At 47.3% G+C, this 27,459-nt stretch overlaps 2 protein-coding genes across 10 annotated transcripts in view; one reads left to right on the top strand and one right to left on the bottom strand.

Moving 5' to 3' along the window:
- On the top strand, nt 1–17,709 carry LRRC41 (leucine rich repeat containing 41). 7 transcript variants are annotated; one of them, XR_011436361.1, is made up of 11 exons: nt 314–512; nt 4,038–4,124; nt 4,779–4,849; nt 10,655–11,798; nt 14,756–15,016; nt 15,590–15,754; nt 15,844–15,942; nt 16,519–16,641; nt 16,852–16,927; nt 17,025–17,380; nt 17,456–17,709. XR_011436361.1 is itself a non-coding variant. In XM_023630647.2 (10 exons), exons 1-10 carry the CDS (start codon nt 314–316, stop codon nt 17,242–17,244), a joined length of 2,445 nt encoding a protein of 814 aa, XP_023486415.1. In that variant the 5' UTR covers nt 1–313; the 3' UTR covers nt 17,245–17,709. The 7 variants fall into 7 exon arrangements, 5 of the variants coding, with proteins under 5 accessions (XP_023486415.1, XP_070116119.1, XP_070116118.1 ...); XR_011436362.1 differs by lacking the exon at nt 314–512 and adding an exon at nt 1,142–1,287; XM_023630647.2 differs by having other exon boundaries at nt 1–512; nt 17,025–17,709.
- The window catches only part of RAD54L (RAD54 like), a 24,811-nt gene continuing 14,983 nt past the window's right edge, over nt 17,632–27,459 (bottom strand). For all 3 annotated transcript variants that reach the window (XM_005607085.4, XM_023630682.2, XM_070260021.1), the window contains 10 exons: nt 27,244–27,394; nt 24,626–24,752; nt 23,490–23,564; nt 23,223–23,353; nt 22,596–22,706; nt 22,313–22,436; nt 21,869–21,947; nt 21,372–21,551; nt 18,131–18,294; nt 17,632–18,033 (listed from right to left, as the gene is read on the bottom strand). In XM_005607085.4, coding sequence (XP_005607142.3) covers nt 17,823–18,033; nt 18,131–18,294; nt 21,372–21,551; nt 21,869–21,947; nt 22,313–22,436; nt 22,596–22,706; nt 23,223–23,353; nt 23,490–23,564; nt 24,626–24,752; nt 27,244–27,394 — 1,353 coding nt within the window. In that variant the 3' untranslated portion in view covers nt 17,632–17,822. The remainder of the gene's footprint in view (nt 18,034–18,130; nt 18,295–21,371; nt 21,552–21,868; nt 21,948–22,312; nt 22,437–22,595; nt 22,707–23,222; nt 23,354–23,489; nt 23,565–24,625; nt 24,753–27,243; nt 27,395–27,459) is intronic.

A 27,459-nucleotide genomic window follows, 5' to 3' on the forward strand; every position in this document is an offset into this window, starting at 1 on the left:
GTGGTCGCGAACACACGCTCCGATTGGCATGTACTACCGTCCACAGGCAGAGGATAGGGGTAGCTGGTATTTGCACCTGAGAAGGATTTGCTAGGAAATATCCCCTTAGTCACTCCAGGCCCAAATATACTGATCTAACAGTTTATTTCAAACATGAGCTTCTGAGAGGCTTGAGAAGTCTGCAGATTTCTTCGATGTTCCTTTAGCGCAGTTGCCATTCTTACCCACAACGCTGATGGAACCGTCCTAACTGCTGACCTTTTCAAGATGGCGGCCCGCGTGTGCCGCTCTCGGGCTCGCGCACCTCCCCAAGATGGCGGCGCCCGAGGCCTGGCGCGCCCGGAGTTGCTGGTTCTGTGAGGTAGCGGCGGCAACGACCATGGAGGCCACGTCCCGGGAGGCGGCGCCAGCGAAGAGCTCGGCCTCGGGCCCCAGCGCTCCCCCCGCCCTGTTCGAGCTGTGCGGGCGGGCGGTGAGCGCCCATATGGGGGTTCTGGAGAGCGGGGTGTGGGGTAAGTCGCGGGGTGAGGGGCTACCTTTGGCAACGAGCGGAGGCGGCCCGGCGGCCGGGGGGCGCGGGGGGCGAGGCCGGGAGGCCCGGGGCAAGGCCCAGCCCGGGGCACTGGAAGCCCGACTGTCGAGTCGGAGCATGAATTCCGTGACTGACCGGGCTGGGCAGAGTAAAGTGAGGGACCAAACCGGCAGGTGGATCCGCACCGCGGCCTGGCTGAGGGGCGCAGGGGGCGAGGCCAGGAGGCCCGGTCGGGGCCGAAGCAGGCAGGGCCCGGGCGCCAGAGGCTGGACTGAAGGGCCAGGCCGAGGGCACCGAACTGACACTCGGGCTGGGCCGGGCGGAGGAGTCTCGGATGTCGAGCCGACGGGCAGGGATGGAGCTGCTGCTTGGGGGCGGGGGCCGAGGTTGGGAGGCCCGGCCTAAGGCAAGGAGGCCAGGCCTGGGGCCACCTACCCTGACGGCCAGCGCGGGGCCTCCAGCATCGGCCTCGCAAAGCACGGGGGCCGAGACTGCGGAGGCCAGGCCGATGGGCGCGGGTAGCCCCGTGCATCGGAGAGCGAGGGAATGGGGCTGGGGGAGAGGCCGAAAGGCTCGGGGCGCCGAGGCCTGTTTGATGGCCCGGGGCTGAGGAGAGTGCACTGACGACCCGGGCCTCGGGCGCCAAAGGGATTGAGCGACGGCTGACAGGCGGGGCAGGGAGCGCCGGAGGCCACTCGGATTGGCCTGAGCAGCGAGGAAGGTCCCGAGAGCGGGGGAAGAGAGGCCCGGAGCGGGTCAGCAATCGAGGGAGGCCCGAAGGACGGACAGGCGGGAAGGGCCGAGGAGGCCCCAGGCGGGGCGACGGCCCGGGGAGCCCGGACTGGGAGGGGGCGCGTCGCCGCTAGGAGGCCTTGGTCCGAATGGGAGTGAAAGGCGGCCCCAGGCCTGAGGGCGCCCGGGAGCGAAGGGCCGGGCTCTGGTTGAGGGCACCAGGCTGAGCAGCAAAGGCGGGCGGCCCGCGGCACCGGGAGGAGGGGCCGGGGAGGGTGAACCGCCTAGGCCGGCCGGTGGGCCTGGCAGCGCGGCGGGCCGGGCTGGGCCCCTCACGGAGGAGAGGAGGCCTGCAGCCAGACGCGCGCGAGGAGGCAGGGCTGTGGGGTGGGCGCCGCCGGTCGCAGCCTGGCAACTGATGGGGAAAACTCGAGGCGGCGTTGTGAGGGGTGAGAGGGGAAAGCGAGGGCGCCGGAGGGTGGCCTGGCCGCACGGGGACGGGGAGGCCTTGGGCCTGACAGACTGGTGGTGTGAGGGGGTGGGGCCCGGAGGCCAGGGCTGAAGTTGGGTGAGGAGATGGCAGGCCCGGGAAGGGGGAGGGGGTGGCGGGAGAGGAGGCCCGGGCCTTGGTCAGGCCTCCGGAGGAGCGGTGCTGGTGACTGCCAGGAGGAAGGCCCCGGTAAGGTCAGGCTTGAGGCTTGGGGTCCTGGGATGGGGGGTTGGGGTTATACGGTGAGGAGGCAGATGTGGAGAAAAGGCCATGGAGTCTGGGGAGCCGGGCCTGCAGGAATAAGGCCCACGGCCGTGGAGAGCGTTCAGGATGAGGGAAGGCCTTTGGGGAGGGGGGTGGGGCACTGATTCCGAAGAGGCCCAAGCATAGAAGTCCTCAGGCCTGGCGGGGGAAGGGGATTGTGGAGGCCCTGTCCCAACAGCTGAGAAGGGTCAGCTGACCCATGGGGAATGGGAGAAAATTCTCCGTGGAGTTGGACAGGGGGCTCAGAAAAGTCTTGGGGAATGTGGAAGAAGGCAGAGGGATCTGGCCGTGTTAGCCTGGAGCTTTGAGGATGCTAAACCTGGCTAGGAGGGAAGAGGCCTGGGTGTGGAGGCCCCAAGTTGGGAAGGGGAAGCATTAAAATGTAGGCTGGAAAGAAGCAAGGAAGAGCCTGGCTTAAGAATGGAGAAAGGAAGAGAGGAGTTTGTTCATAATAGGGGATGAGCATTGCTGTGGCCGTGAGAGGGGATGGCTAAACAGAGAGGAGAAGTTTGGAGGGACCGAGGAGGAAGAGCTCCTATGGGTCTAGCCCAGGTAAACAATCACACAGAAAAAGCTGAATCAAGTTAGGCCTCTTAGAAGGTCCAAGTAAGAGGCCTGCTAAGCAGTGCTATTTTGAAGGAAGGTCTCAGCGTGGGCTAACAGCCAGGAAAGGCTTCCTGGAGGTGGTGGACTAGCGTTGCTTTGTGTAGGGAGAGAGGGAGGGAAAGTGAGTAGAGGCAGCAGGAAAGGATACAAAACTTAAGTAGACTAGGTATGTTGTACCTTGAATGCCAGGATATGGAGCTTGGACTTTACCTTGAATGCAGTAGAGAGCCTACATTAGTGCAACATCTTAGGGAATTAACACTTTCATTCATCAGGTACATTGAGTACCTACTGTGTACAAAGAATTGTACTGGACTCTTGGATATCAAGATTCGGTTACTCCACAAGTAAAGATAAAAGGAGATCTTGGAATGAAGTTTTGGAAGATTTTCCTTACTCCTAGATAGTCCAAGATCTTAGACTTGTTCTTGGGAGGCCAGAGATGCTATTGACAGTATGAGAATAATAGACAACATTTAGTGAGATTATGGCCAGGCATGGTCTTTAAAAAAGATTATCATCTTCACAACAATGTTATGAGGTAGTTATTATTATCTCCATTTTAAAATTGAGGAAACTGAGGCTTAAAGACCTTAATTTGCCCAAGCATTCACAGTTAAGTGGTACAATCAGGATTTCACCCAGTTTTGTCTAACTCTCGAGACTAACCTGTTTAGCCACAGTACTATAATGCCTCTCAGATCTAGGGAAGTCAGCAAGAGCAGGTTTTCTTTTTAAGATGTATTGAATTTAAAGTATAGAGCCTAATTATTTCTATTCTTTATAGGAAAATTCTAGTTCAGGGTATGGTAGGGGCCCAAAGAATGGAAGTGGTCAGTCTGGAAGAGTGGGAAGGGAATTCAGGAAAGGCTTAATAAAGGGCATATGATACTTGAAAGATGAGTAGTTGATATGCTGAAAGTGGCAAGGACATTCCTAGTGGAGAGAACAGCATGACAAAGGCACAGACGCAGAAAGCAGCGTAACATATTAGATATAAATGAAACAAGTAGTTTAGTATGGCTGGAGTGTAGGAGGCAAAGCAGGAGCTGGAGAAGTTAGTAGGTCCTAGATTATGAAGGACTTGTTTATCACACATATTCAATAGGACCTTTTAAATGCAGAATGGTTCATTATGCTTGGGCAGAAGTGAACTGACCAGCTCCTAAATGAGCCTATCAGCTTGCTCTGTGGTATTATCTCACCCTTGAAGATGTGCATGCCCCCGAAATTCCGGCTGCCAACTATGTGGCTGAAGATAAGTGGACCAGAGTTTGAATTGGATTTAGGTTAGCTTCCACAGGTTCAATTGGTAAAATGAGAATTGTGCCCTTCTGTTTTCCTTTCCAATAGGATAAATAATACTTGGAACCCTGGGAGAAAAAAGTAAATTTTGTGTTTTGGTTTTTGTAGCTCTCCCAGGCCCAATACTTCAAAGCATCTTACCTCTGCTCAATATATATTACTTGGAGAGGATTGAGGAAACTGCCCTCAAGAAAGGTGAGTGTCTTACTGTCTCTTTCTCAGTCAGTAATTGTAAGCAAGGCACCATAATGTTCTTCAGGTAAATATTACACCTGATACCTGTATAGAACTTCATGCTTTTCAAAAAGTGCCCTCCCACCTACTTTCTTATCTAATTCCTTACAGTGTCCTTTGAAACACAAAGCAAGTATATGATTTCTATTATCCTAATAAAAATGAGACCACAGGCATACCACAGTTAATAGCAAAGCTAGACTAGAACTTAGATCTTCTGAATCTTAGTTTTTCTCTTTTACCAAGTTGCCTCCCAAACCCCTCACTGGACATATCTGTTAACAGCTAACATTTATGTAACTACCCCTGATGTGCCAAGCACTGTTGTAGGCACTTTATCTGGAGAAACTAATTTAATCTTTTCAACAACTCTATGAAATAGCTATTATTACAGATAAGGAAACTGAGGTACAGAAAAATTAACTTGCCCAAAGTCACACAGCTGGAGTGTGGTTTGCTGATATTTAAATCCAGGCAGTCTGTCTTCAGAGCCAGTGCTCATTACCACTCTGCCATATTGCTCCTGTGAACCCAGAGTAGGATAACATTAAAAGGCTGATGTACTTCATGAATGGCCAAGGAGCAGCCAAGTAAATGTGATATTTCTCCCTACAGGCCTCTCCACTCAGGCCATCTGGCGTCGACTATGGGATGAGCTGATGAAGACAAGGCCTTCCAGTTTGGAAGTAAGTTAAGGCACCAGGTAGAACTCTGGCCTGACTTAGCACAGTGAAAGCAGGAATAGCACACAAACACAAGCTGGTTACCGGTAAAGTACAGGGACAGGGATGGAATGAATTTAGGAGGAGGCCTCTGAGGGCTTGTCACAAGGTTCTTTCCTATTTGGCCTTTGTCACTGCCATGCTTGCTCACCATGTTTGCAGGTGACACAAAACAGAGAAAGGTAGTGATCACAATGAATGGCAGAACCCGGATTCATAGAGGTCCTGACAGGGCTGAAGCAATGGTCAAACCTAACAAGATGAAATTTAACAGAATAAACCAACTCTTCACTTGAGTCTAAAAAATTCCAATTGCATGACCTCAGGGTAGGGGGTGGAGAGGTCTGGCTTAGCAGCAGCTTATATAAAAAAGATTAAGGGGTTTAGTCAACAATGTGCTGAAGCCACTCATATAATGACTGTACCCTGAGCTGTGTGAACTAATGTAACTATAATATAGGCTGAAGGACAAGGGGGATGATAGACCTGCCTGGCTCTGCAGTGGTCAGGCTACCCCTGGAATATGGAGAAAGAAGTCAAAGCCACATCATGTGAGTCACATTTGGAAGACTGGAGATGTTTTTCCTGAAAAAGAGAAGACTTGGGGAACATGAACTGTCTTGAAATATTTGAATAGTTTCACATGAAAGAGGGATTAATAGACTTGTTCTGGGTAGAAGCTAAAGGAGGGTAAATTTTTGCTAAACTGAATTAGATCTTTTAAACTCTGAGCTTACTGCTGATGAAACAAGCTAATTCCAGAGGTAATAAACTTCCCATCAAATAGAACACTTGGATACTACTCGGAACACTGGATAACTACTTGACACAAGGGTATTGTAGAGGAAATTCAGCATTGTAAGAGAGGTTGGACAAGATGACTCCTTTTAGCCGTGAGATTCTGTTATTCATTAATTCAGATATAACTCACTGTAGCTCTCATTTAAGCAGAATTTCTTTTGCTGCTCCATAATTAGGTGACAAAACAGATTGATTTCAATAAACATTTACTAAAACTTACTACACACCAGCTCTTATGCTAGATATTGGAAGTACAGACACAACCCCTAATCTTGAGGCACTACTAGTACAGTAGGGAAATCTGCAAATACATCATGTTTGAAGTGGGCTTTATATGGTGAAATGAGGCCAAATGACAAGGAAACACATCAGGAATTGGGGATTTATTTCTGGGGATGCACTGGGTTCAGTAACGTTTAGCTCCTTTCCTTCAGCTTTTCCACTTCTAGATCTGGACGCAACCCCTGGAGTTCAGTGTGTTGACACTGAGGCCCAACAAAATCTTCAGGCACTATGTACAGGAGTTAGGCCTTATGAGAAAGAGCAGTGGGTGCAAGAATATTAGAAAACAGTAACAGCTTCCCGTGACCTTTAAAAAAACATGAGATTCACTTTGTCCCAGTGTTTCCCAAGCAGTATGGCTGACTAGCAGGTGATGGAGATTGTATGATCTTTCTCTTGGAGACATCCTTTTTCCCAACATTATCTCAAGCTTCCTGGAAAAGAATGTCTACTTGTTATCTTGTCACAGAGCATTTCAGAACATTTAGGAAGCCCCAGACTTGGTGACCTAACAGCCACCCTGACAGAAGTCCTGACTTGGAGCATATCCATTCCAGAGGATGTCTTCTGCATGACAGTAACCTTCACTTCATAATTCGAAAACATTTACTGAGTGCCTGTTCAGTTCCAGGCTCTATGCTAAGTTCTAGGGTTACAATGATGAGCAAGATGAATAGAGCCCCTGGCTGCTTATTATGTAACAGTATTTCAAACTGTGTAGTACTAGTGTGTGTATTAAGAGATCTATAGAAAATAGATATTCTGGAGACAAAGCAGTGGGGAATTGAAGGATTATTCAATAAATGGTTCTCTAGTAATTGGTTAACCATATGGAAAAAATAAAGTTAGAGCCTCACTTTACAAGATACTCAATTTCTATATGGATTAAATATTAAATTGTAAAAAGTAAAAGCACAAAACAACTAAAAAAAGAATAAAGGTGACTGGTTATGTAATCTCAGGATGGAGAGTGCTAATTATTAAATGGGCAGGAAAAAAAGAAAATATGGACATATTTGGCCATATAAAATGCCAACACTATAAACACAATTTAAAAGGTACATAAAGTGGGAAAGAATGTTTGCAACAATATTTGCAAAACAAAGGGATACAGAGAATAAAACAAAGGTGAACTTCCCAGTAGAATAAAATGAGTAAAGATTTGGACAAGTCACAAAACATACAAAATCTCCAATAAAGTGAAAAATGTTCAATCTCAATAAAAAAATGGGAAAGTAAAATTGTACCTCCTAAATTAGTAAAGTCTTGTTTTGATTTGGTTTTGTTTTAAAAGGTAATTCCTGGGTGGGGTGAAGCTTGCATTTTAATATGCTATTAGTGGGAGCAGAAACGTCATAACTTTCTTGGTGGGCAATCTGGTGATAATTGTCAAGAGTCTTTAAAATATTCCAATTTTTGACTAGAAATTCTGCTTTAGAATTTACAGTATATAAAATTTGAGATATTCATGAAGATTTCCAGATGCTCACTACAGCAAAGTTTAATATAAAAAAAGCTAGAAACAATTTAAATATTCAATAATACAGGAAATATTAAATATAGTACATCCATATTTTCAAAATATTAATAAAGTCTATTCTGAAAATATTTAAATACACAGTGGTAAAAATGTTTACTCACATGGTGGTATGATGTTACAAAAGCCCAGCATTTGAAACTGTTCAGAATTGTCTCAGCATTATAAAAACAAATATCTATAGCTACTCACATAGACATATACACTCCAGAGTTGCTTTACACATGATCTTTGATTTTATCTTTCCACAAACAATATTTGTTATGAGAAAAATAACAGTGGACAATATATACTTTATGACCATTTACTGGCTCTAACAGCTTAGTACAAGAAAATATTTAACCCTCCCTAGTGTGTACACATACTTCCTCCCCAACCAGTGCCTGAGCTGCCAGCCCACTGCGGGTGGGCCAAGGATTGTGTTGGTAGGAAAATGTCATTTCATCTCTTTAGTGGTGCCTCATTGCCCCTACTCTCACCCCAAAAGGATTTAAATCAGTTTGCATCGTCTGAGCTACAGTGTACAAGTCCACAAAATGAGTCGCTTGGACTAGATCTCTCAGGTATTTGTCAGCTTGAAGTTTTAGCGCAGATTCTTTAAGAGGTGGTGATGGAATAAAATGCAGTGAACTGCTGTCTGCTTATGCATTAACTTGTGAGAAAGAAGCCTTTGAGTTGTCATAACTGTACATACTCATTTAATCCTCACAACTCTATGATGGAAGTACAGTTATTCCTCACTACACTGATGATGAAACTGAGGCAGAAAGGTGAAGTGACTTGCTTAAGGTTACAGTTCATGAATGTCAGACCCAGGGTTCAAGTTCAGGCAGCAGTCTGGCTCTGGAGTGCTTCTAATCACTGTCATGCTGCTCTCACTGCAGTTACCACGTCTGGGGTGTTCCAATTTCAAATATTCTCTCCCATTGTCTTCGTCAACCAATAAAATGTCTGAAAAAGCCCAGTATTTAGTTTTCTAAACTACGTTCCACATGTCTTATGGTCAGAAACAGCCACAATATCTTGGTTCACATCTTTGTCCATATTTTAGACCCAGATCTTATAATAACCATCTGATTCTCACCTGTGAAGCTGAAGCCTTGCTAGGGTTACCTGCAAGTGTTTTTCGAAGCTGAGCACAGGCCAGCACATGTGTAGGAAAAGTGCTGGAGTGAGGTAGGATTTGAAGGATTCAGGAATACCCTCTGCTTCCATTCGAGGCTCAGTAGAGATTTGGTTGCCAGGTATTTTCTCCTGCACCCCTAATGCCCCCACACTACTGCTGGTGAAGAGAGGTCCTTCTCTCTTGTTGCTGCCACGCAGTTAGCTCAAGCATGAAGAAATCATTCCTAATTATTACCATAGCAGGCAGTCTTGGGGAAGAGCTGGAACCAAGGGAATGATACTTTTGCCTGAGAACAAGAGGCCCAGCTCCTGCCAACGACCTCAGATATAAATTGAGGGTCACTCTGGTATGAGGGAATGCATGGAGGCAGGGTATCAAAGAGAAGTGTCTTTTAGTCTTAAGGAACTGCAGGCTACCTTTACTTCAAGCTGAATAAGCACCCTGCTTAAAAGGCTCTGCCTCCATGAAGTCCATTCCACATTGCCCATCTGGACTGATTATTATCTTTAGCAGCAACAGAAGCAACATTTTGAATTTTGTAGTTTACGAAGTGTCTTAATTTGCACTGTCTCATTTGATCTTCACAAAAAACCTGTGAAGCAGGTGATATAATCCACATTTTACAGATGAAGAGGTTCAGAGAGGTCCGGAATATAGTGGCAGAGCTGGCACCTGTATCAAAGCAGACTTTCTATTGCACGTTACGAAAGAACAGGGACTTAGGGAAGTCTTTGTCTCAATGTGTGCTTTTGGGGTAGGTAGGAGTAATTCCTAATCTCTGACATACATCAGAATCATCTGGGGTAGGTTTAAAAAATAAAGATGCAACGGACCTTATCTCTGATGTAACATAACAGAATCACCAAGTCTGGGCACCTGGAATGAATTTTGCAAAAAAGGGAAAGCTCCATGGTAAATTCCATTGTGCACCAAAGGTTGAAAAACATTTGCATTCAGAGTTCTTCTAAATATATCAGAATAGTCTGAGATGAAGTCTCATATCCATCAAAGCAAATAACTGTTGCCTTGGAGAAAACAAAGAAATCTTAGATTTTGTCCCTGCTCTCCAGGAATTTCTAATCTTCTTGGGATAAGACATGCACATAGGCAAAGAGACAACACCATGAGACATATCTACGAATGTCCAAGACTGAGTAGTCAGAGTATCAGGAGTCCCAACGAGAAGGTGTTGGCGGGGCCAGGGTGGGAGGGTGGCTATAGAGACAGACGCTGAGACTCACAGCCTCAGAGGATGAAATGTTAGCAGGTCCTTTTAGGGAGTCTATTTGGCCCACCAACAGAGAGCGTTCCTGGCAGATATAGGAAAGGACATAGAAAGCAGGTTTGGGTCAATGAGGTGACCAATTTGGCCAGAGCAAAGCATTCACATGAGCAAGATGTGGAAGATAAAGCTTCAGGGAGGCAGAGGGCTCCCTGGCAGGCTGAGGAACTTCAAATTAATCCTAGGCATTGGAGAGACATTACGAGTTTTTAAGCAGAATAATGTAACCAGAGGTGTTTTACAAAGATGAATCCAATGGACTTGAGCAGAAGTTTGGGAGTGGAAATGGGACAGGGAGAGCAATCAGGAAGCTAATGAAGTAGTTAGCTGTGAGATAAGGATCTGAACACAGGTGGTAGTGGCAAGAATGGAAAATTGGAGTCAGGTTCTAGAAACAAACATGGAAGAATTTACAAGATTGAGTGACTCTTTCACTTGAGAGTCACTATAGCACAACAGTCTCTGGAACCAAATTTCCTAGGTTCAAATCTTTTCGATTCTATCCCTTACCTGTGTAACCACAGGCAGTAACACCCTTTGTGCCCTGGTTTTCTTACTTGTAAAACAGGGCTAATAGTAGATACCTCAAAGATGTGAGGGTTAAATGAATTTATATAAATTATTTACAATGTTGCCTGGCTCAGTAAATAGTTAGCTATTGGAAGGGAGGAAACTGGGAGGATGACGGTTCCATGGGTAGCACTCTTAGTATCAGTTATCTGGCATGTTTTTTGCTTTCAGAGTGTGACCTGTTGGCGAGCCAAGTTTATGGAGGCCTTTTTTTCCCATGTTCTACGTGGGACCATTGATGTATCTTCTGACAGGCGTCTTTGCGACCAGCGCTTCTCACCTCTTCTGCATAGCTCCCGCCATGTCCGTCAGCTCACCATCTGCAACATGCTGCAGGGTGCAACTGAGCTGGTGGCTGAGCCCAACCGCAGGGTTCTGGAGACCCTGGCCAGTTCCCTGCACACCCTCAAGTTCCGCCACCTGCTGTTCTCTGATGTGGCTGCTCAGCAGTCACTTCGGCAGCTGTTGCATCAGCTTATTCACCATGGGGCTGTCAACCAGGTGTCGCTGTACTCCTGGCCTGTGCCTGAGTCAGCGCTTTTCATCCTTATTCTTACCATGAGTGCTGGCTTCTGGCAGCCAGGCCCTGGTGGCCCACCCTGCCGCCTCTGTGGAGAAGCCTCCCGAGGCCGGGCCCCATCCCGAGATGAAGGATCCCTCTTGCTAGGCTCACGCCGGCCTCGCCGGGATGCTGCTGAGCGATGTGCTGCAGCCCTGATGGCCTCCCGGCGGAAGAGTGAAGCCAAGCAAACAGCCAGAGCTGTACCTCCCACTCGGGTGACACGCCGGAGCACACAGGAGAACCTGACAGCAGGTGGGACAGACCCTAAGAGGGAGCTGCACCCTCCAGCCACCTCCCACGAGGCTCCTGGCACCAAGCGGCCACCCTCTGCTCCAGCCACCACCTCCTCTGCCTCTGCCTCCTCTTCCACATCCTCATCTAAACGGGCTCCAGCTAGCTCAGCCCCACAGCCTAAGCCCCTAAAGCGTTTTAAGCGAGCTGCAGGGAAGAAGGGTACTCGCACCCATCAGGGGTCTGGTGCAGAGTCTGAAGACCTGTATGACTTTGTTTTCATTGTGGCTGGTGAGAAGGAGGATGGGGAAGAGATGGAGATTGGAGAAGTGGCTTGTGGAGCTTTGGATGGATCAGATCCCAGCTGCCTGGGGCTTCCAGCACTGGAGGCCTCCCAAAGATTTCGCAGTATTTCCACCTTGGAGCTATTCACAGTTCCGCTCTCCACGGAGGCGGCTTTGACACTGTGCCACCTGCTGAGCTCCTGGGTGTCTCTGGAGAGCCTCACACTCTCCTATAATGGTGAGTGCTCTGGAGGGGCAGGGGTTGGGTCTCCCAACAGCACCAGCTGTTTGCCCAATCCTGTGGAGGGGAATAGAGGGTATAATTGGGAAGCTGGAGACGTGGCCCTGCCTGCCCCACAGGGAGGCAGAAGGCACACACATGAAATAGTGGCACACTGTTGGTACTAGGGAAAAGGAAGATGAGGTCTATAGGCTTGATTTACAGTTGGAAGCAGGGGTTTCTGAGAGGCAGTAAGAACTTGAAGAAAGTACATTTTAGATATGGTAGGCAGTCCAAGGGCAGGTGGGAGCAACACAGTATGTGCAGGCCCAGCTAGGGCTGAGGTTGGATCCCACCAGTCATATCAAAGCAGCTGTACAAACAAGGAGGTGTGGGACACATTTTTTTTTTAATCAGACCAGCAAACTGCAAAGCAGTCCTCAGTTATTTCTCACCTGGCTGTGCCCAGGTAGCCAAACTTCAACTCTGGCTAAAGCCAGCAATCTGCCTACATTGCTGAGCACTGCTAGAGAAAATCACATACCGGCTCCCATTCATACTCTACCACTTCCAAACCATTCTTTTTTCTTTCTTAGCAGACGACCTCAACTCCTACTTCTACTTCACAGAGAAAACAGAAGCCATCACACATAAATCCTTCAACTTAATGTTAACCAACCTATAAACTCTCCGCCATCTGTACTTATCCCTTCCTCCTTCACCACAATGGAAGAGACTGCTGTCCCATCTAAGACAAACTCTTCTACATGTGCTCTGGATCCATACTCGCTCACCTTCTTAGAAAAGCTTGTTTCTCAAATGCCTTAGTAATAAGAATTAATTTTTATATACTGCTTAATATGTATGTCATATTTTAAGTATTCTCATTATATTAACTAATTTAACCCTTACAACAACCTTATGAAGTCAACCTTATGAACTTGCCCAGGATGACCTAGCTAGTAAATTGTAGAGCCAGGGTTCAAACCCAGGCAACCTGACTCCAGAGTCCATGCTTTGCTACCACTACTTAATGTTGCCTCCCTTCTCTCCACTGTCTCTCCCCCACCAACATTTAAACATCAAATAAAGTATCCACCAAAAACCACTACCACCACTTCCCTCTATCCTGTATTAATTACTGTCCTATTCTCTCCTGTCCTTCATGGACAACCTAAGGGTCACTGTACTGTCTCTTCTCACAGCCCACTCCAGCCTTGCTGACACCCCCACTACCGCATTGAGGACCTAGGTCACCAAGGTCCTCCTTGTTGCTAAGTCTAATATATACTTTGCAGTCCTCATCTTAATTCTTGGCAGCATTTGCTATTAAGCAGTGTCTTCTTCATGAGAAACTTTCATTTCTCAAAATGAAATTACCTCAAAATCTTCTGATTTTCCCCTCCATCTCTGGATATTACTTCTCTTAACATTCAGAGTTCCTCAGAGCTCTCCCACTTTACACACACTTCCTGGACAATTTTGTCCATCCCCTTGGTTTCAAAGGCCAACTATGCTGAAGGCTCCCCATTCTAAGACATTAGCCCAAGTTTCTCCTAAATTCCAGACCCATTTATCCAGCTGACTACTACATAGCACCACTTCATAAACCATAAGCTTCCCAACCTGAATGCATCTTCTTCCCTCTATACTGATCCTCCTCCTGTTTTCAGTCAATGAGATCACAGGTGACTTAGTTGCCCAAAAAGGAACCTGGATTCTCTCACTCCACATATTTAGTTACCAGGTCCTGTCTTTACAATCTCTCTCAAATCCCTTTCTCTATCTCCACATCTTTAATTCAGGCTACCATTCTCTCACTTGGACTCATCATGTCAACAGTTCCTAACTCCAACTCACCATGGACCCATTGTTTATACTGCAGCCCAAGCATTTTTTCAAAAATGCAAATGTCATTCATTCATTCATTTAAAAAACCTCTCAATGGCTTCCCGTCACCATACTTCTTAATTTTACTAAGCGGATCATTCATGTTCTTACCCCTGCTTACCTGTATTGTCGTATCTTGAACACCTTCCCCCTCATACTTCACACATCAGCCACATTGAATATTTTTCCGTTCTTGGAACCTCCCACCCTTTCTCTTTCAGGCCTTTATATATGCAGAGAGAACTCTGCAAATATAAGGGGTCTCTGCCTGTCACTCTTCTCCTTCCTTTTAGCCTGTCTCCTTTATGTTCTTTAGGACTCATCTAGAAAGCCTTTACTGATGGAAGTTGGACTGGGTGTTAAGTACCCATCCTCTGTACTTCCACAGTACTCTACTTCCCCAGTTCCCATGTTCATGTTATCAAATACTTCCCAGTTTTTGCTATTATCAGGCTATATAGGCAGAAACAATTATCTTCTGCTCACTACTGTCTAGCAAGAAAACATTTACTAGGTGCTGGGTAAAGTTTAGTTTAGTGAATCAACAGGAGCCTAAGTCCAAGGAGAGATAAGGGAGTGGGTTCCAAGGAATTATTTGCTTTGTGGCATTAAGCAACTGCCCTCACCGTTCTGGGTCTTACTTCCTTCTGTGGGATGTGGTTATCCTTTTCTGCCTCATTCCTACCCAATGAATCTGTTAAAGATTCCCTATTGGGTCAGTGTCACTCTCCTGCCTAGTTTTCAGATGTTCCCTATGACCCACAGGAAAAGTCCAGAGACCTCTGCTGCTATCTGGGCCTATCATTCAGCTGGCAGCCACGTGCTGCCCCACCACATCCTATTTTCTGTTTTGTGACTTCACCCTGACTGACGCTTGAGGGCATGGCCCAGTACAGTAGCCATCAGTTTGCTGGTTACCTGAGGAAAAAGCAAGATGATGGATCAATAGTTGAGACAAATGATTTTAAATCTGATCCAAAGCTTAAGAAACTTCGTAGTTATCAATAGAAATATTTGGAGTTGTCTCTGAATGTTACTCCTGCTGGCACTCCCACACGACTGACCTAATCTCTTTCCTGCCATAGGCCTGGGCTCTAACATCTTTCGCCTGCTGGACAGCCTGCGGGCCCTGTCAGCCCAGGCTGGATGCCGACTCCGTGCCCTGCATCTCAGTGATCTGTTCTCACCACTGCCCATCCTGGAGCTGACACGTGCCATTGTGCGAGCCCTACCCCTGCTGCGGGTCCTCTCTATTCGTGTCGACCACCCCAGCCAGAGGGACAACCCTGCTGTGCCAGGGAATGCAGGGCCCCCTAGCCACATAATTGGGGATGAGGAGATACCAGGTGAAGCAGTGTGTGTGCATGTGTGTGTGTCTCCACACAAATGTGCAGGTGCATTTGTGTGGGGAAGCTGGGAAGACCTCTAATCCAGGCCTGCCACCACTCATTCCTGGTTTATCTGGAATCTGTTCCCTCTTTAGGGCCTACTGTTCTTAAAGATAACCAGACTGGACAGGGCCCAGACCACCACAGCCCAGTAGGGAGTATCCATGGCAGATGAGTTTCCAGAGAAGGGGTCTGAACCAAGAACAAAACTGTTAGACTAGATTGGGTCTCCCTGAGTATGTTCCCTTAGTTCCTGTTCTATCTCCTATCCCACCACTCTGCATACTCTATTATATTTGCTGGTGTCTGAGTACTCTAGTCTTCTGGACTAAAAGCTCCATAAAGGAAAGGACTAAATCTCATATTTGGTGCTCTATTCCCACAACCTAGCATAGTGCCTAGCATATAGTAGGCACTCAAGGACAAGTAGATGAATAAATGAGTTTTTAGTGAGTCTCTTAAGGAGGATGGAAACTCCAATGGGACTGAAGTAGATGGGCAGCTGGAATCTTCTCTCCCTACCACATCCAGAAAACTGCCTGGAACAGTTGGAGATGGGATTTCCACGGGGAGCCCAGCCAGCCCCACTTCTCTGCTCCGTACTGAAGGCCTCAGGTTCTCTGCAGCAGCTGTCCCTGGATAGCACCACCTTTGCGTCTCCCCAGGACTTTGGGCTTGTGTTGCAGACACTCAAAGGTAGGACCCAGCTAGAATGGTAAAGGGAGGAGGAGACCCTGCATTGTTCTTGGGGAAAGCTAAGGCCCATGGCCTCTGCCCCCATCCAGAGTACAATCTAGCCCTGAAGAGGCTGAGCTTCCACGACATGAATCTGGCTGACTGTCAGAGCGAGGTGCTCTTTTTGCTACAGAATCTGACTCTTCAGGGTAAGTTCTTCATCCAGAACCTGAGGCATTCTTGGGTCCTCACTGTGGCTCTGCTACCATCCCACTGAGTGAGCAAGCCAGTTATTTTCTTGGCCTTATGTCCTCAACTATAAAATGGTTATAGAACCTGCGCAACCTTCCTTCTAAAGGGTCCCAAACTCAACTCCTCCTATAATAAACACGGGAAATTACTCACTTTTAGGGTGCCTCACCTAAAAGTTTCTTACCTTTCAACAGCTGACAGAAGTGATGGTGGTGGGGAGGGATAAATGTGCTGTCAGGCTCCCCTCATAGACTCGTCTCTAATCCCCACCCCTGCAGAGGGCAGTCAGTGGATAGAAAGAAAGAAGTGAATGGAGAATTGTCCGTGCAGAGAACCTCCCTACAGTGAACATTTAGGCTTAGTCTCTGGTTTGAATCCTGATTTAGTTCCAGCCTTGCTTGGAGTCTTAGACAAATTCCTCTCTTTTGGGCCTCTCTAAAACGTCCACACCCCTTGCTAAGGCCAACTAGGGCAGGAGGGGCAGCACCAGTCCTAATGCAGCCATCAGAATGTATTCTAATTTCTCTTGACAGAGATTACCTTCTCCTTCTGCCGTCTGTTTGAGAAGCGCCCAGCCCAATTTCTGCCTGAGATGGTTGCTGCTATGAAGGGCAACTCCACACTGAAGGGCCTCCGGCTGCCAGGGAACCGCCTGGGTGAGGGCAGGGCCCTGGGGAGGGAAAGGGAGAAGGAGCCAATCCCTTGACCTAGAAACTCAGTGGGTGAAGGCGTAGACCTCTCCACTGGGAACGTGAGGGTTGGAATATAGTTGTGTGCCGGGGCTTCTCCCCAGCCAGAATTGGGTTGAGATTCCTTGTTCCCTGTTCTTGAGTGGAGGTGACAGGCATTTCACCCCTTCTCCCTAGGGAATGCTGGCCTGCTGGCCCTGGCAGATGTTTTCTCAGAGGATTCATCCTCCTCTCTGTGTCAGCTGGACATCAGGTACATGTAGGAGGTGGGGGACAAGGGATGGAGCCACAGGGACATAGACCAGGGATTAGCTGCTTCCTGGGTGTCTAATCCATTTCACCCCTACCAGTTCCAACTGCATCAAGCCAGATGGGCTTCTGGAGTTTGCCAAGCGGCTGGAGCGCTGGGGCCGTGGAGCCTTTGGTCACCTGCGCCTCTTCCAGAACTGGCTGGACCAGGATGCAGTCACAGCCAGAGAAGCCATCCGGCGGCTGCGCGCCACCTGCCACGTGGTTAGCGACTCGTGGGACTCATCCCAGGCCTTCGCAGATTATGTCAGCACCATGTGATGGGGCCCATGCCTCACAGGCCCATGCTCAGTACCATCAGCTTGCAGGGGCTGAGGCATGGGCTGCCCAGAACTCCCAACCACCAATTCTGTCTTTCTCTTTCTGCCACCTTTTTTCCTTCTTCCCTTGCACTGAGGTCCTGGAGGCCTTGATGGGGCCCAGCAAAGGCATTCCCACAACTGGGTTTAGAGCCTTTGGGCCCCTTACTCAGTATCCTGGGAACCCTGGGCCAAGAGGTTACAGTGGTCATCAGTTGCCCTCCCCCTGCCCTGAGGTTCCTGCTTTCCTTCCTCAGGCAGGTACCCACCCAGGCTTTAGAGAAGTATAGGAGTGCCCATTACCAGGCCTCTTCTCTGCTGGGCTCACCATGCTGCTCCCAGGCCTCAGTCCCTTTCATACCTTTATTCCTTTCTTTTTTTTAACCAAAAAAGTTTTTCTTATAAAATAAATTTTGGGCAAACATCATGCAGCCCTCTTGATGGTTTTTCTCCCAGAGAACAAAATTCAGCAGGGCCCTATGGGGCAGGGAGCCCCTTTTCCCTGTCTTCTCTAAGAGCTACACCCAGACCAGCTGGTTATTAGCAGAGGCCCCGCTGCTCCTCATGGGAACGCTGGTGGAAGACGAAGGTGATGGCAGTGGAGGCAGCATCCCAAGCAGCTTGGAGTACCTCATCCTTGAGCCCCCGCTTATCAGTGCTGTGGTTCCACTGAGCCAGGTCTGATGTGCAGTCAGAACCATCAGGGGGTGGCCTGACCTGGTGGCTGTTGACACAACGGCGGCAGCGTAACCTGGTGGCAGAGGACAGAGCTGTGGTCACTATAGATCCCATCTCCATGCTGTGCAGGGAGTCCAGGGGTAATGGCCAGCCAAGGGCACTCTACCCACCTGTCATGTGTGTCACTGAGGCTAGCCTCATCCAGGGTAAACAGCTCCTTCAACTCGCCCAGAGAGAAGTGGCGCTCCACATCCTGCTCCTCATCCACCACACAGCTGCTCAGTGCCTTCTTGTGGCTCTGACGCTGAAAGATCTTCTCCTCAATGGTTCCCGCCTGCGGGGGGGCAGGGGAGGAGGGGCGGAGCCAGGAATGCAGAGCTAAGTCATCCCCATACACAGAGGGCAGGAAAACCCATGGGTTGAAACTATAGGCAGCCAAGAGAAGGCAAGATGAATGAAAAGAGTCCTGTAGCAATACCTCTGCTCAGCTGAATCAATTTTCCCAGTTTATCTCTTGGGACCGACCATGACTTCTGCATGTCTGCCCACCCAGGATATTTTCTGTAACAATGGAGGATTTCAGGGCCTGGCTAAATTCCTTCAGTGTGAGCTGAGGTTTGTCTGCAGCAGCTTCACCAGACCTCTTTACCAAGCCAAAGTCTCACTCACTATCATCTGGGTATCCTATGCCAGGCTCTGTGCTAACACTAGGATACAGAGAAGAATCAAATATGACTCCTGTTCTTGAACTCATAGACTAGTGGGAGAGACAGATATATAAACTACTTGGTACAATGATAGAAATATGCATAGGATACCCAGGGGCCCACAAGAGGGATGGTAGAGTAAAAGTGTTAAAAAGCTTAAATGTAAAGATTATCCTTGGGGCTGGCCCCGTGGCCAAGTGGTTAAGTTCACACGCTCTGCTGCGGTGGCCCAGGGTTTCGCTGGTTTGGATCCTGGGCACGGACATGGCACCACTTGTCAGGCCACGTTGAGGCAGCGTCCCACATGCCACAACTAGAAGGACCCACAACTAAAATATACAACTATGTACTGTGGGATTTGGGGAGAAAAAGCAGAGAAAAAAAAAAAAGATTGGCAACAGTTGGTAGCTCAGGTGCCAATCTTTTAAAAAAAAAGATTATCCTTGAGCTGAATCTTGAAAATTGAATAGATGGTTTACAAGAAAAGAGAGAAGGGAAGGCATTCCCAGCATAAGAGAAAAGGAATAAGCCTGGCCTACTGGAGGACTGTGAGGAGTGCAGCCTATCTAGAGGATGGTGGGAGGGTAGTAACAGCTGGGACTGAGCAAGTCAGCAGAGGCCATATTGGAGAATCTTGGATGCCATTGGCCTTGTTCTGGAAGTGAGGAAAAGCAAAATCAGAATTTTTGGAAAGCTCATTCTGGAAGCAGTATGTGAAGAATGGAACCCCATGGAGCCAGAGCTACTTAAGGTAAAGAATTAGGAAGCTGCTACAATATCTAAGTGAGAGATGATTGTGACCTTAGTTTAGCATGGAATAGAGACGAAAGTTAGATTAAGAAAATTTAGTAAGGTAAAATCAATGGTAATTGGAATCTGGCTGTTCGGAGACAGAGAATGATCCAGTAGGATGATGCCCAGATTTGGGTTGGGTAGATAAGGGAGCCATTAGATGACAGAATTCAGAAGGGGAATGAGTTTAGTCATGATGCATCTAAAGTGCTCATAAGACAGTCAAGTGGAAATGTACAGTCAGTGATGGAAATATATGTCTAGAACTCAGGTAAGAGATCTGGGCTAAAAATTTAGTTAGAGATTTGTCAATATAATGAGTATATGTAATCACAGAGGTAGGAAAACCAGAGTGGAGTTTCCAAAGAGAAAAGAATTTTAAAAGTAGTAGTCAACAGTGTCAGATACACAAAGAGGAAAAATCAAGAGTCTCTTGTTTTAGCAATTAGGAAGCCAACAGTACATTCAAAAGCAGGTTCAGTGGCATAAGTGGTCTTATGAGTAAGTAGAAGATGAGTAGGTGAAGTTATCTGTAGGCTTTGGAAAAATATGAGAGTGAATGAATGGAAGGTAACCCAAGGTAGTGGCTAGAATAGGACAGAGGGTTGAGAAATTGTTTTGTTTTCAAGGTGAGAGCTACTTGAGCATGTTTAGACTTTGAGGGAAAAAAAAGAAATCGATCAACTAAGAAAGGAAAGGATGGGAAGGGGTCTAGAGCCGAATTGGAGTGATAAGCCTCAGACAGAGGAAAGAAATGAACTTCCTCTGAGATGGAAAGGGAAGAGCAGGTGTAGAGATTTACAGAAGAAAGGAAGGGAGGCGAGAGAATGCAAGCCTGATAGCCTACATTTTCTCTGTGAAGCAGAACACAAAGTCTCTGCAGAAAGAGTGAGAGACAGGGTTAGGTAGGCAACCTGAGCGAAGTGGTGAATGCTTGAAGTGGCTGTTGAAGGAAATGAGATACGACCCAGCCCAAAATGGAGAAAATCTGTGGTAGCGCCAATCCGTAAACGCAAATTTTATCTAGTGCAGAAGCTGAGAACAGCTGTAATGATCCATGTGGAGTAGATATTAGGGAAAGAGTGGCTGAAAGGATACACAGTGAGGATCAGACTGAATAGAAAGGGAAGTCAAGCCAGACTAGGGGGACGTACTAGGGACATGAAGTTGAAGCAGATGTAGGAGGTATAAGAAAGCTGGAAAAACAGAAGTAAGAGTAGAATGATAGCTATTCAAGTTTTCGGTACTGTGTAAAGTTTTGGTACTGTTAAAGTTCCAGAGTGTAGCCTTGGGAGTAATTAAATGAGGAGTTAAGGAGGTCCTTAGAGATGAAGTCAAGGAAACATGAAGGCCAGAGTGCTGGATGGTCCCTGAAGTCCTCCAGGATGATAGCTGGATTTGGGGAAGAAATGAAGACTGAGCTGATATCTGAGTTCATCAATGAATTAGGAAAATAGCAGAGAGTAGATGACTACAGCGGGGAAGAAAAGGAGTGGTCAAGTCAAACAACATGAGCGTCAAAAGAGAAACTACAGGATGGATGGTCTAAGTGATCACTGAGAACTTGGAGACTGCTAATACCACTTCTTAGCCCCATGGGACATGGAGTGTGAGAAGACGACAAAGCAAGTAGAAATCAGGTACGAGGGAAAGCAGGTGTCCTGTGTAAAGGATGAGGCCACAGGGGAATTTAACTATTGAACACGTGTCCAGAGGGCACAGTAAGAAGAATGTGAGGGAATGGGGTGGAGAGAGGAGAGAAGAGAAGAATAAGAGGTCCAGGCTAAGCCCATAGCCTGACCACTGCTAGAGGCAGAGGGGCCAAAGACAGGCAGTGAGAAACAACCCAAGGTGGTCCTGAAGGTCTTGTCCCATGACCCACCCCTACTTTAACCACAATCACCATCCTTACAGACAGCAGGCGATAGATATAGCAGGTCTTCTTTTGACCGTCACGCCAGACCCGGGCCATGGCTTGTTCATCATTGGCCGGGTTCCAGTCAGGGTCAAACATGACCAGTCGGTTAGCCCCAATGAGATTGAGGCCACAGCCCCCAGCTTTGCTGCTCAGCATGAAGACAAAGTCAGGGCTCTAGAGAGGAAGCAAGAGAAAAAGAACCTCTTGCAGCCTGAAGTGGAATCCTACACAGCCCAGCCAACTGTTCTCTCACACATCTGTACTCTTATGCTCAGACCAGTTGTGAGCACCACCAGTTTGCCTACCAGCCAATTTCCCAGCCCACAAAGTCAGTTCCCAGCCCAGCCATCACCAACCAGCCTAACCCTGCCACACCCACCAGAAAAAAATCAAAGGAGTCTCTAAAGCAGAGCCCCCTTATAGCTTCTCTATCAACCCTTAATTCCGTTGTGCCTGCATTGGTGATGTGAGGACAGGGGCTCTGCATTTACCAACGGATTGTTGAAGCGCTCCACAACCTTGGCTCGCTTCTTAATGGACATTGTGCCATCCAAGCGGACATACAAGTACCTGAAGGGGAACCCAAAGATCAAAACCCAAGAAGGAAGCAGAACCCCATGGAGCCAGAGCTACTTAAGGGACTGAACCAACCATGCTTTAGGCTGTTCACACACAGCCCAAGGCCCTAAACTCCCAAAGGGAGGAGCAGGGAGCTAGGGGCCAGGACTCTGTCCTGTGGGAGTACCTGAAGGACCAGGGGCTATTCTGCTTGGAGATGGAGCTGGGGTCACTGCAGCAAGAAGGGCACAGACATCTTCTGAGAAGTTCCTCCTGCACCCACATCTTGGCCCATATTCACCAATCAGAACACCTACTCTTTCTAGGGGGACAGTAGAGGAGGCACCCCTTGGCAGGCTGGTTAGGCTCTTCCCTACCTTCGGGCCCGGCAGAGCTTCTCAAAGAGGTCCAATGTCTGTGTATAATTGGACACCAGCACTACTTTGTCATTGCCACGGCTTCGGGTCACCGCCAGAATGTAATCAAGGACCAGCATCTTACCTGGGGAGATCAGCAAACATTAGCCCCCCATAGGCCATCACGATAGTTCAGGATTCTTACTCTTGATCTCCTGCCTGGAGACAGGATAGGTCTAGCACAAAGAGACAATCTCCCACCCCTCCTCCCAGAGGAACCCAAAGACTTTAGGAAAGGGCTCACCTGACAGCTGGGGCTCTAGAGCCTTGGAGCTATAACCAGGGGGGAATATGTCCAAGGCACCTTCAAAGCCATCTTCCTCTTCCACACACTTATCATAGATCAGAGCTGGATCTGAAAAAAAAAACCCAAAATGCCAGCTACATTGCTTTTGGAAGTTTCCACTTTAATGCTCATTAGAACCCCATCTGGAAGCCTACCCAGAAGACCTTCCTCAGCCCCAGGCTTGCTTGGCCCCAAATTCCAGTGTGCAGTCAGTACCACCTGGGACCATGAGTGGACAATCTTGTTCACTAATGTGTTCTCCCAACAAGAAGGGAGCTCTACCAGAGAGGGCAAGGTTTGCTATTTTTCCTCCTGTTCAACATTTTATATGCACGTGTGCACGTGCGCGCGCGCGCGCGTGCGCACACACACACACACACAGGCACAGTCCTATATACCCCAAGCATCAAGCATGGGCTGGCAGAGGTTAAGCAAAATTTCCAAAGCGAAGGGTCTGCTCTACAGAGTATACAGTGCAGAGCTCATGCCTCAGGGAGGGCTGGAATCACATGTGGCCTCTTTGAGGACTCTGGACAAGTTTTTCTTGCTTGCTCTCACAGAGGACTCCAGACAGACTGAACTCACGATTACATAGCTTCTTCAGTGAGGTGATGGAAGAAAGGGAAGACACACTCATTTTGCCCTCTCGCAACTCTTCTGCTGGCTTGGCCTGTCTCAGAAACTTCTTGTATAACTCATTCTGAAGAGGTGTCAGCCTAAAAAAAAAGGCAGCTGGGTCAGTGGGAAAGGCTGGACCACACTTCTACCCTGAGGACACCTTCAGAGCCCAGCCAGGCCTCAGGGGCTGAGCTTTTACTCACTCACTCCACACCCCTCAGTTGAGTTCAGTACCTACAACAAACCACCTGCTCAATCTTCACAGGCAAATATTTAGAAAGGATATCAGATGTCCTCCGTATCAGGCACCTGGGGAGAACAGGATAAAAAGGTCAGGGGCTGATAAAACTGCCACGCTAATTACTGGAATACAAGCTACCACCCAGAGGACCAAGTCTGACTCTCTTCTGTAGTATCAAATGTCAGAGACCCATTAGCCCTACGGCATAGATATCCAAATCAGGGTCTCAGTCATGGAAATAGAGACCCTTTCAAGCAGTCTAGCTTAGACTGACAACTCTTCCCCTTCCCCTTCAAAAGCTTAGCTAATCTTCAAGAGAAGGCCAAGGTTTCCCATTGTCCAAGGTTTCCGACAGGGACAGCAAGGGGCAAACCACTAAGTCCTTAGGGAAGTTTCTGTTTGTATTTGCCCAAATGCTTGCTGCCACATGGCCCGAGGCTCAATGAAATTAACCCATACCTCCTGGCAGACCAGGAAGGACAGGGATCAGGCACCTCAGAAGTAGCTCCTAGGAACACCGTGACTCTCCTTCCTGCCATCTAAAATTGAGGGAGAGGTGGCCAGGCAGTTGGGAAGGGCAGGACTCTTTAGGATATAAGCCATCAAGTGCATATACCTACAACAGAGGAGTGCAGAATGTGCCTGCCCCCTAGGCTATGTGGCCCCCATGGAGAAAGCTCTCTCAGCCTGGGAGCCACACTCGTCCTTCGGATCTACTCCTACCTGTGGCAGAAGACTACAAGGCCTGGGAAAGAAAGCCTGGTGCTTTAGATCTGAGACTGACTGACAGCAAGCTTCTATAGTACTAATAATGCTCCAAGGGATATTTTGCTCAGGAAGTCCAGCAGCATCAGAAAAGAGCTTCCTCAGCAGGTTGCTAAGCAGCCCAAAATCAGACCACAGGCCCAAGCCAGGAAGAAAGCATTGAATTAGCCTGTAAGACCCTTTCATTTATTCAGTAGCTATGGTCAGAGCACAAATCTCACTCTCTTCCTAGAATCCCAGCCCTCAAAGGCCAAGGCCCCAAAAGATTGGCCTTGGATGGCTTAGGAGGCAATTTTGACAACCTAACTCAGGGAGGCCCAAAGAGAGGTGCTACTGTCTAGCCCAGCTCCCACCCTGCTATTACCTATTCACAATGCTGGTGAGCTCCCGAAGTCGTTCCTCTCCTAGGTGCCTGTCTGCCTCACTAGCAGCTGCATCTCGACCCTTCAAAATTGGCAACTCAAAATGCTTCTTGAACTCGTGGGCAGTTCCTAAGCATAAGAGAGAAGGAAAAATTACAGCATTAAAGAATGTGGGAAAGGAATGATTTTCCCACTGCCAGTAATGACAGACTACTTTGTTACAGACCAACCTTCCTGCCAAGAACAAAAAGAGTGAACAAATTACAAGCAATTTCTGTTTGAATTGATCAGTGAGCTACCAAAGCAGTGAAGACTTGAAAGGCCAAATAGTGAGATAGTAGATTAAAACCCAAAAATATAACCAATTACATTAAATATAAATGGACCAAATAATCCAATTAAAAGGCAGCTCAACTGTCAGACTGGATTTTTTTTAATGCCTACCTATATGCTGTGCTCTTTATAAAAAATGTAGTATGTATCAGTACAATGAAGTACTGATACCTGCTACAACGTGGATGACCCTTGAAAACATTATACTAAGTAAAAGAAGCCAAACACAAAAGGTCACATATGGTATGACTGCATTTATATGAAACTTCCAGAACCAGCAAATCCAAAGAGACAGAAAGCAGATTGGTGGTTACTAAGGGTTGGGGTAATGGGGGATAGGGAATGACTGCATAATGGATATAGGCTTTTCTTTTGGCCAGGAAAAAAAATGGTCAGGTACCTCACAAAAGAGGATCTCCAAATGGCCAGTGAGCATATTAAAAGGTGTTCGACTTTATTCAACATTAGCTAAGTGCAATGAGGAGATATCACAAACACCATAATGAGTAAAATTAAAAAATTTCTTTTAAAGAAAATAAATATTGATGACAATATAGAACAGAGATCATCCAACTACAGCCATGCACCAGCTACCTATTTCTCTAAATAAGGTTTTATTAGAACACAGTCATGCCCATTCATTTACATATTATTTATGGCTGCTCTCATGCCACAATAGCAGAGCTGAATAACTGTGACAGAGACAGTATGACCTATGAGCCTAAAATACTATATAACCAAGAAAAAATTTGCTGACCCCAGATGTAGAGACACTGGAATTCTCATGCAGTGCTGGTACAATCACTTTGGAAAACTGGAATATCTACTAGAGCTGAACACATGCATAATTTATGACTCAGCAAGTCTACTCATAGGACAGAGAAATGCATACTTAACCAAGAGAAATGCATACTATGCTCATGTAAAAACATCTACAAGAATATTCACAGCATCACTATTCAAAATAAAAAACTAGAAACAACTCAATTGTCTATCAACAATGGAATAGATAAATTCTGGTATATTCATAAAATGGAATAGCATAAAAAAATAAAATGAACAAACTACTGCTACATGCAACAACATGGATGAATCTCATAAATATAATGTTGAACAAAAGAAACCAGATGCAAAGGAATATATACTGTATGATTCCATTCATATAAAGTTCAAAAATAGGCAAAAACCAATCTTGAGTGTCAGGAGAGTGTATACTTCTGGGGAAAAAGGAGAGTAGTAATTAAAAGGGGACGCTGCTGAGATGGTGGTAGTAATTGATCTGGTGGTGGCTACACAAGTGTGTTCACATGGTGAAAAATCCTGCTGCTCAGCCTGTTCTCTACCTAAAGTAATTTCCTGAGCACTGGCAAGTTGAGGTGGCACTGACAAACCCTTCCACAGCTATCTACATGCAAGAGTTGCCCAAAGTGTAGCTGCCAGGAGCTAGAGGGAGTAGGAAATGGGGAGTTATTGTTTAAAGGGTAGAGTTTCAGTTTTGCAAAATAAACAAAATTCTTGAGATGGAGAGTGGTGACAGCTGTACAACAATGTGAACATACTTAATGACACAGAATAGTACACTAAAGAATGGTTTAAAAAAAAAATCAGGGGCCAGCCCGGTGGCACAGTGGTTAAGTGCACTTAAGGGCTAATCTTCCAAAAAAGGCAGGGAGGGCTGGTCCAGTGGCATAGTGGTCAAATTCAGCTTGCTCCACTTCGGTGATGTGGATTCACAGGTTTGGATCCCAGGCGTGGACCTACACCACTCATCAAGCCACACTGTGGCAGTGTGGCAGCAACCCACGTACAAAATAGGGGAAGACTGGCACAGATGTTAGCTCAGGGCCAATCTTCCTCAAGCAAAAAAAAAGGGAGAATTGGCAACAGGTGTTAGCTCAGGGCTGCTCTTCCTCTCTCACACACACACACACACACACACACAAAAACTGCCCAAGACAGAGTCTGCTCTGAGGCCAAAGTTTTTGTGGGGCAGCCAGGATGTGATGAGCACAATTGCCTGGGGGTAGTGTTTCCATCCCCAGCTCACAATGACACCATGCCCTGCATAGGCCCTGCCACCTCTGCAGTGGAAAAATGGCCAGAGTGGGCCATTCTTGCTGAGTTGCTCAGCAGAGCCAAGGTCACCCAACGACTTTGCTACTCCCTGACAAGAGAAGTCTTCCTACAAGAGTGCCTAGTGACCCACTAGCTCTCCTCAGCTTGAGTTACATTCCCAAGGCCACGGCAAGGCTCCTCTCCAATGTAGCAGACAAGGCTGCATTCTTACCCAGGATGCCTGAATTAACAAAATGTACCAAGCTGAAATACTCAAGGAGATCATTCTGGATGGGGGTCCCGGAGATGAGCACCCGCCGGCTGGTGTTCAAGCTGTCCAGGGCCTGGTAAGTCTGATTCTCAGAGTTCTTGAGCCTGTGTCCCTGCAAAGAAATCAGTTCTCACTTAGGCCTGGACACAATGTGACATCCCCAATGGTGGCAGTCTT

The sequence above is a fragment of the Equus caballus genome, chromosome 2, assembly GCF_041296265.1.
Source record: "Equus caballus isolate H_3958 breed thoroughbred chromosome 2, TB-T2T, whole genome shotgun sequence".
Lineage (NCBI taxonomy): Eukaryota > Metazoa > Chordata > Mammalia > Perissodactyla > Equidae > Equus > Equus caballus.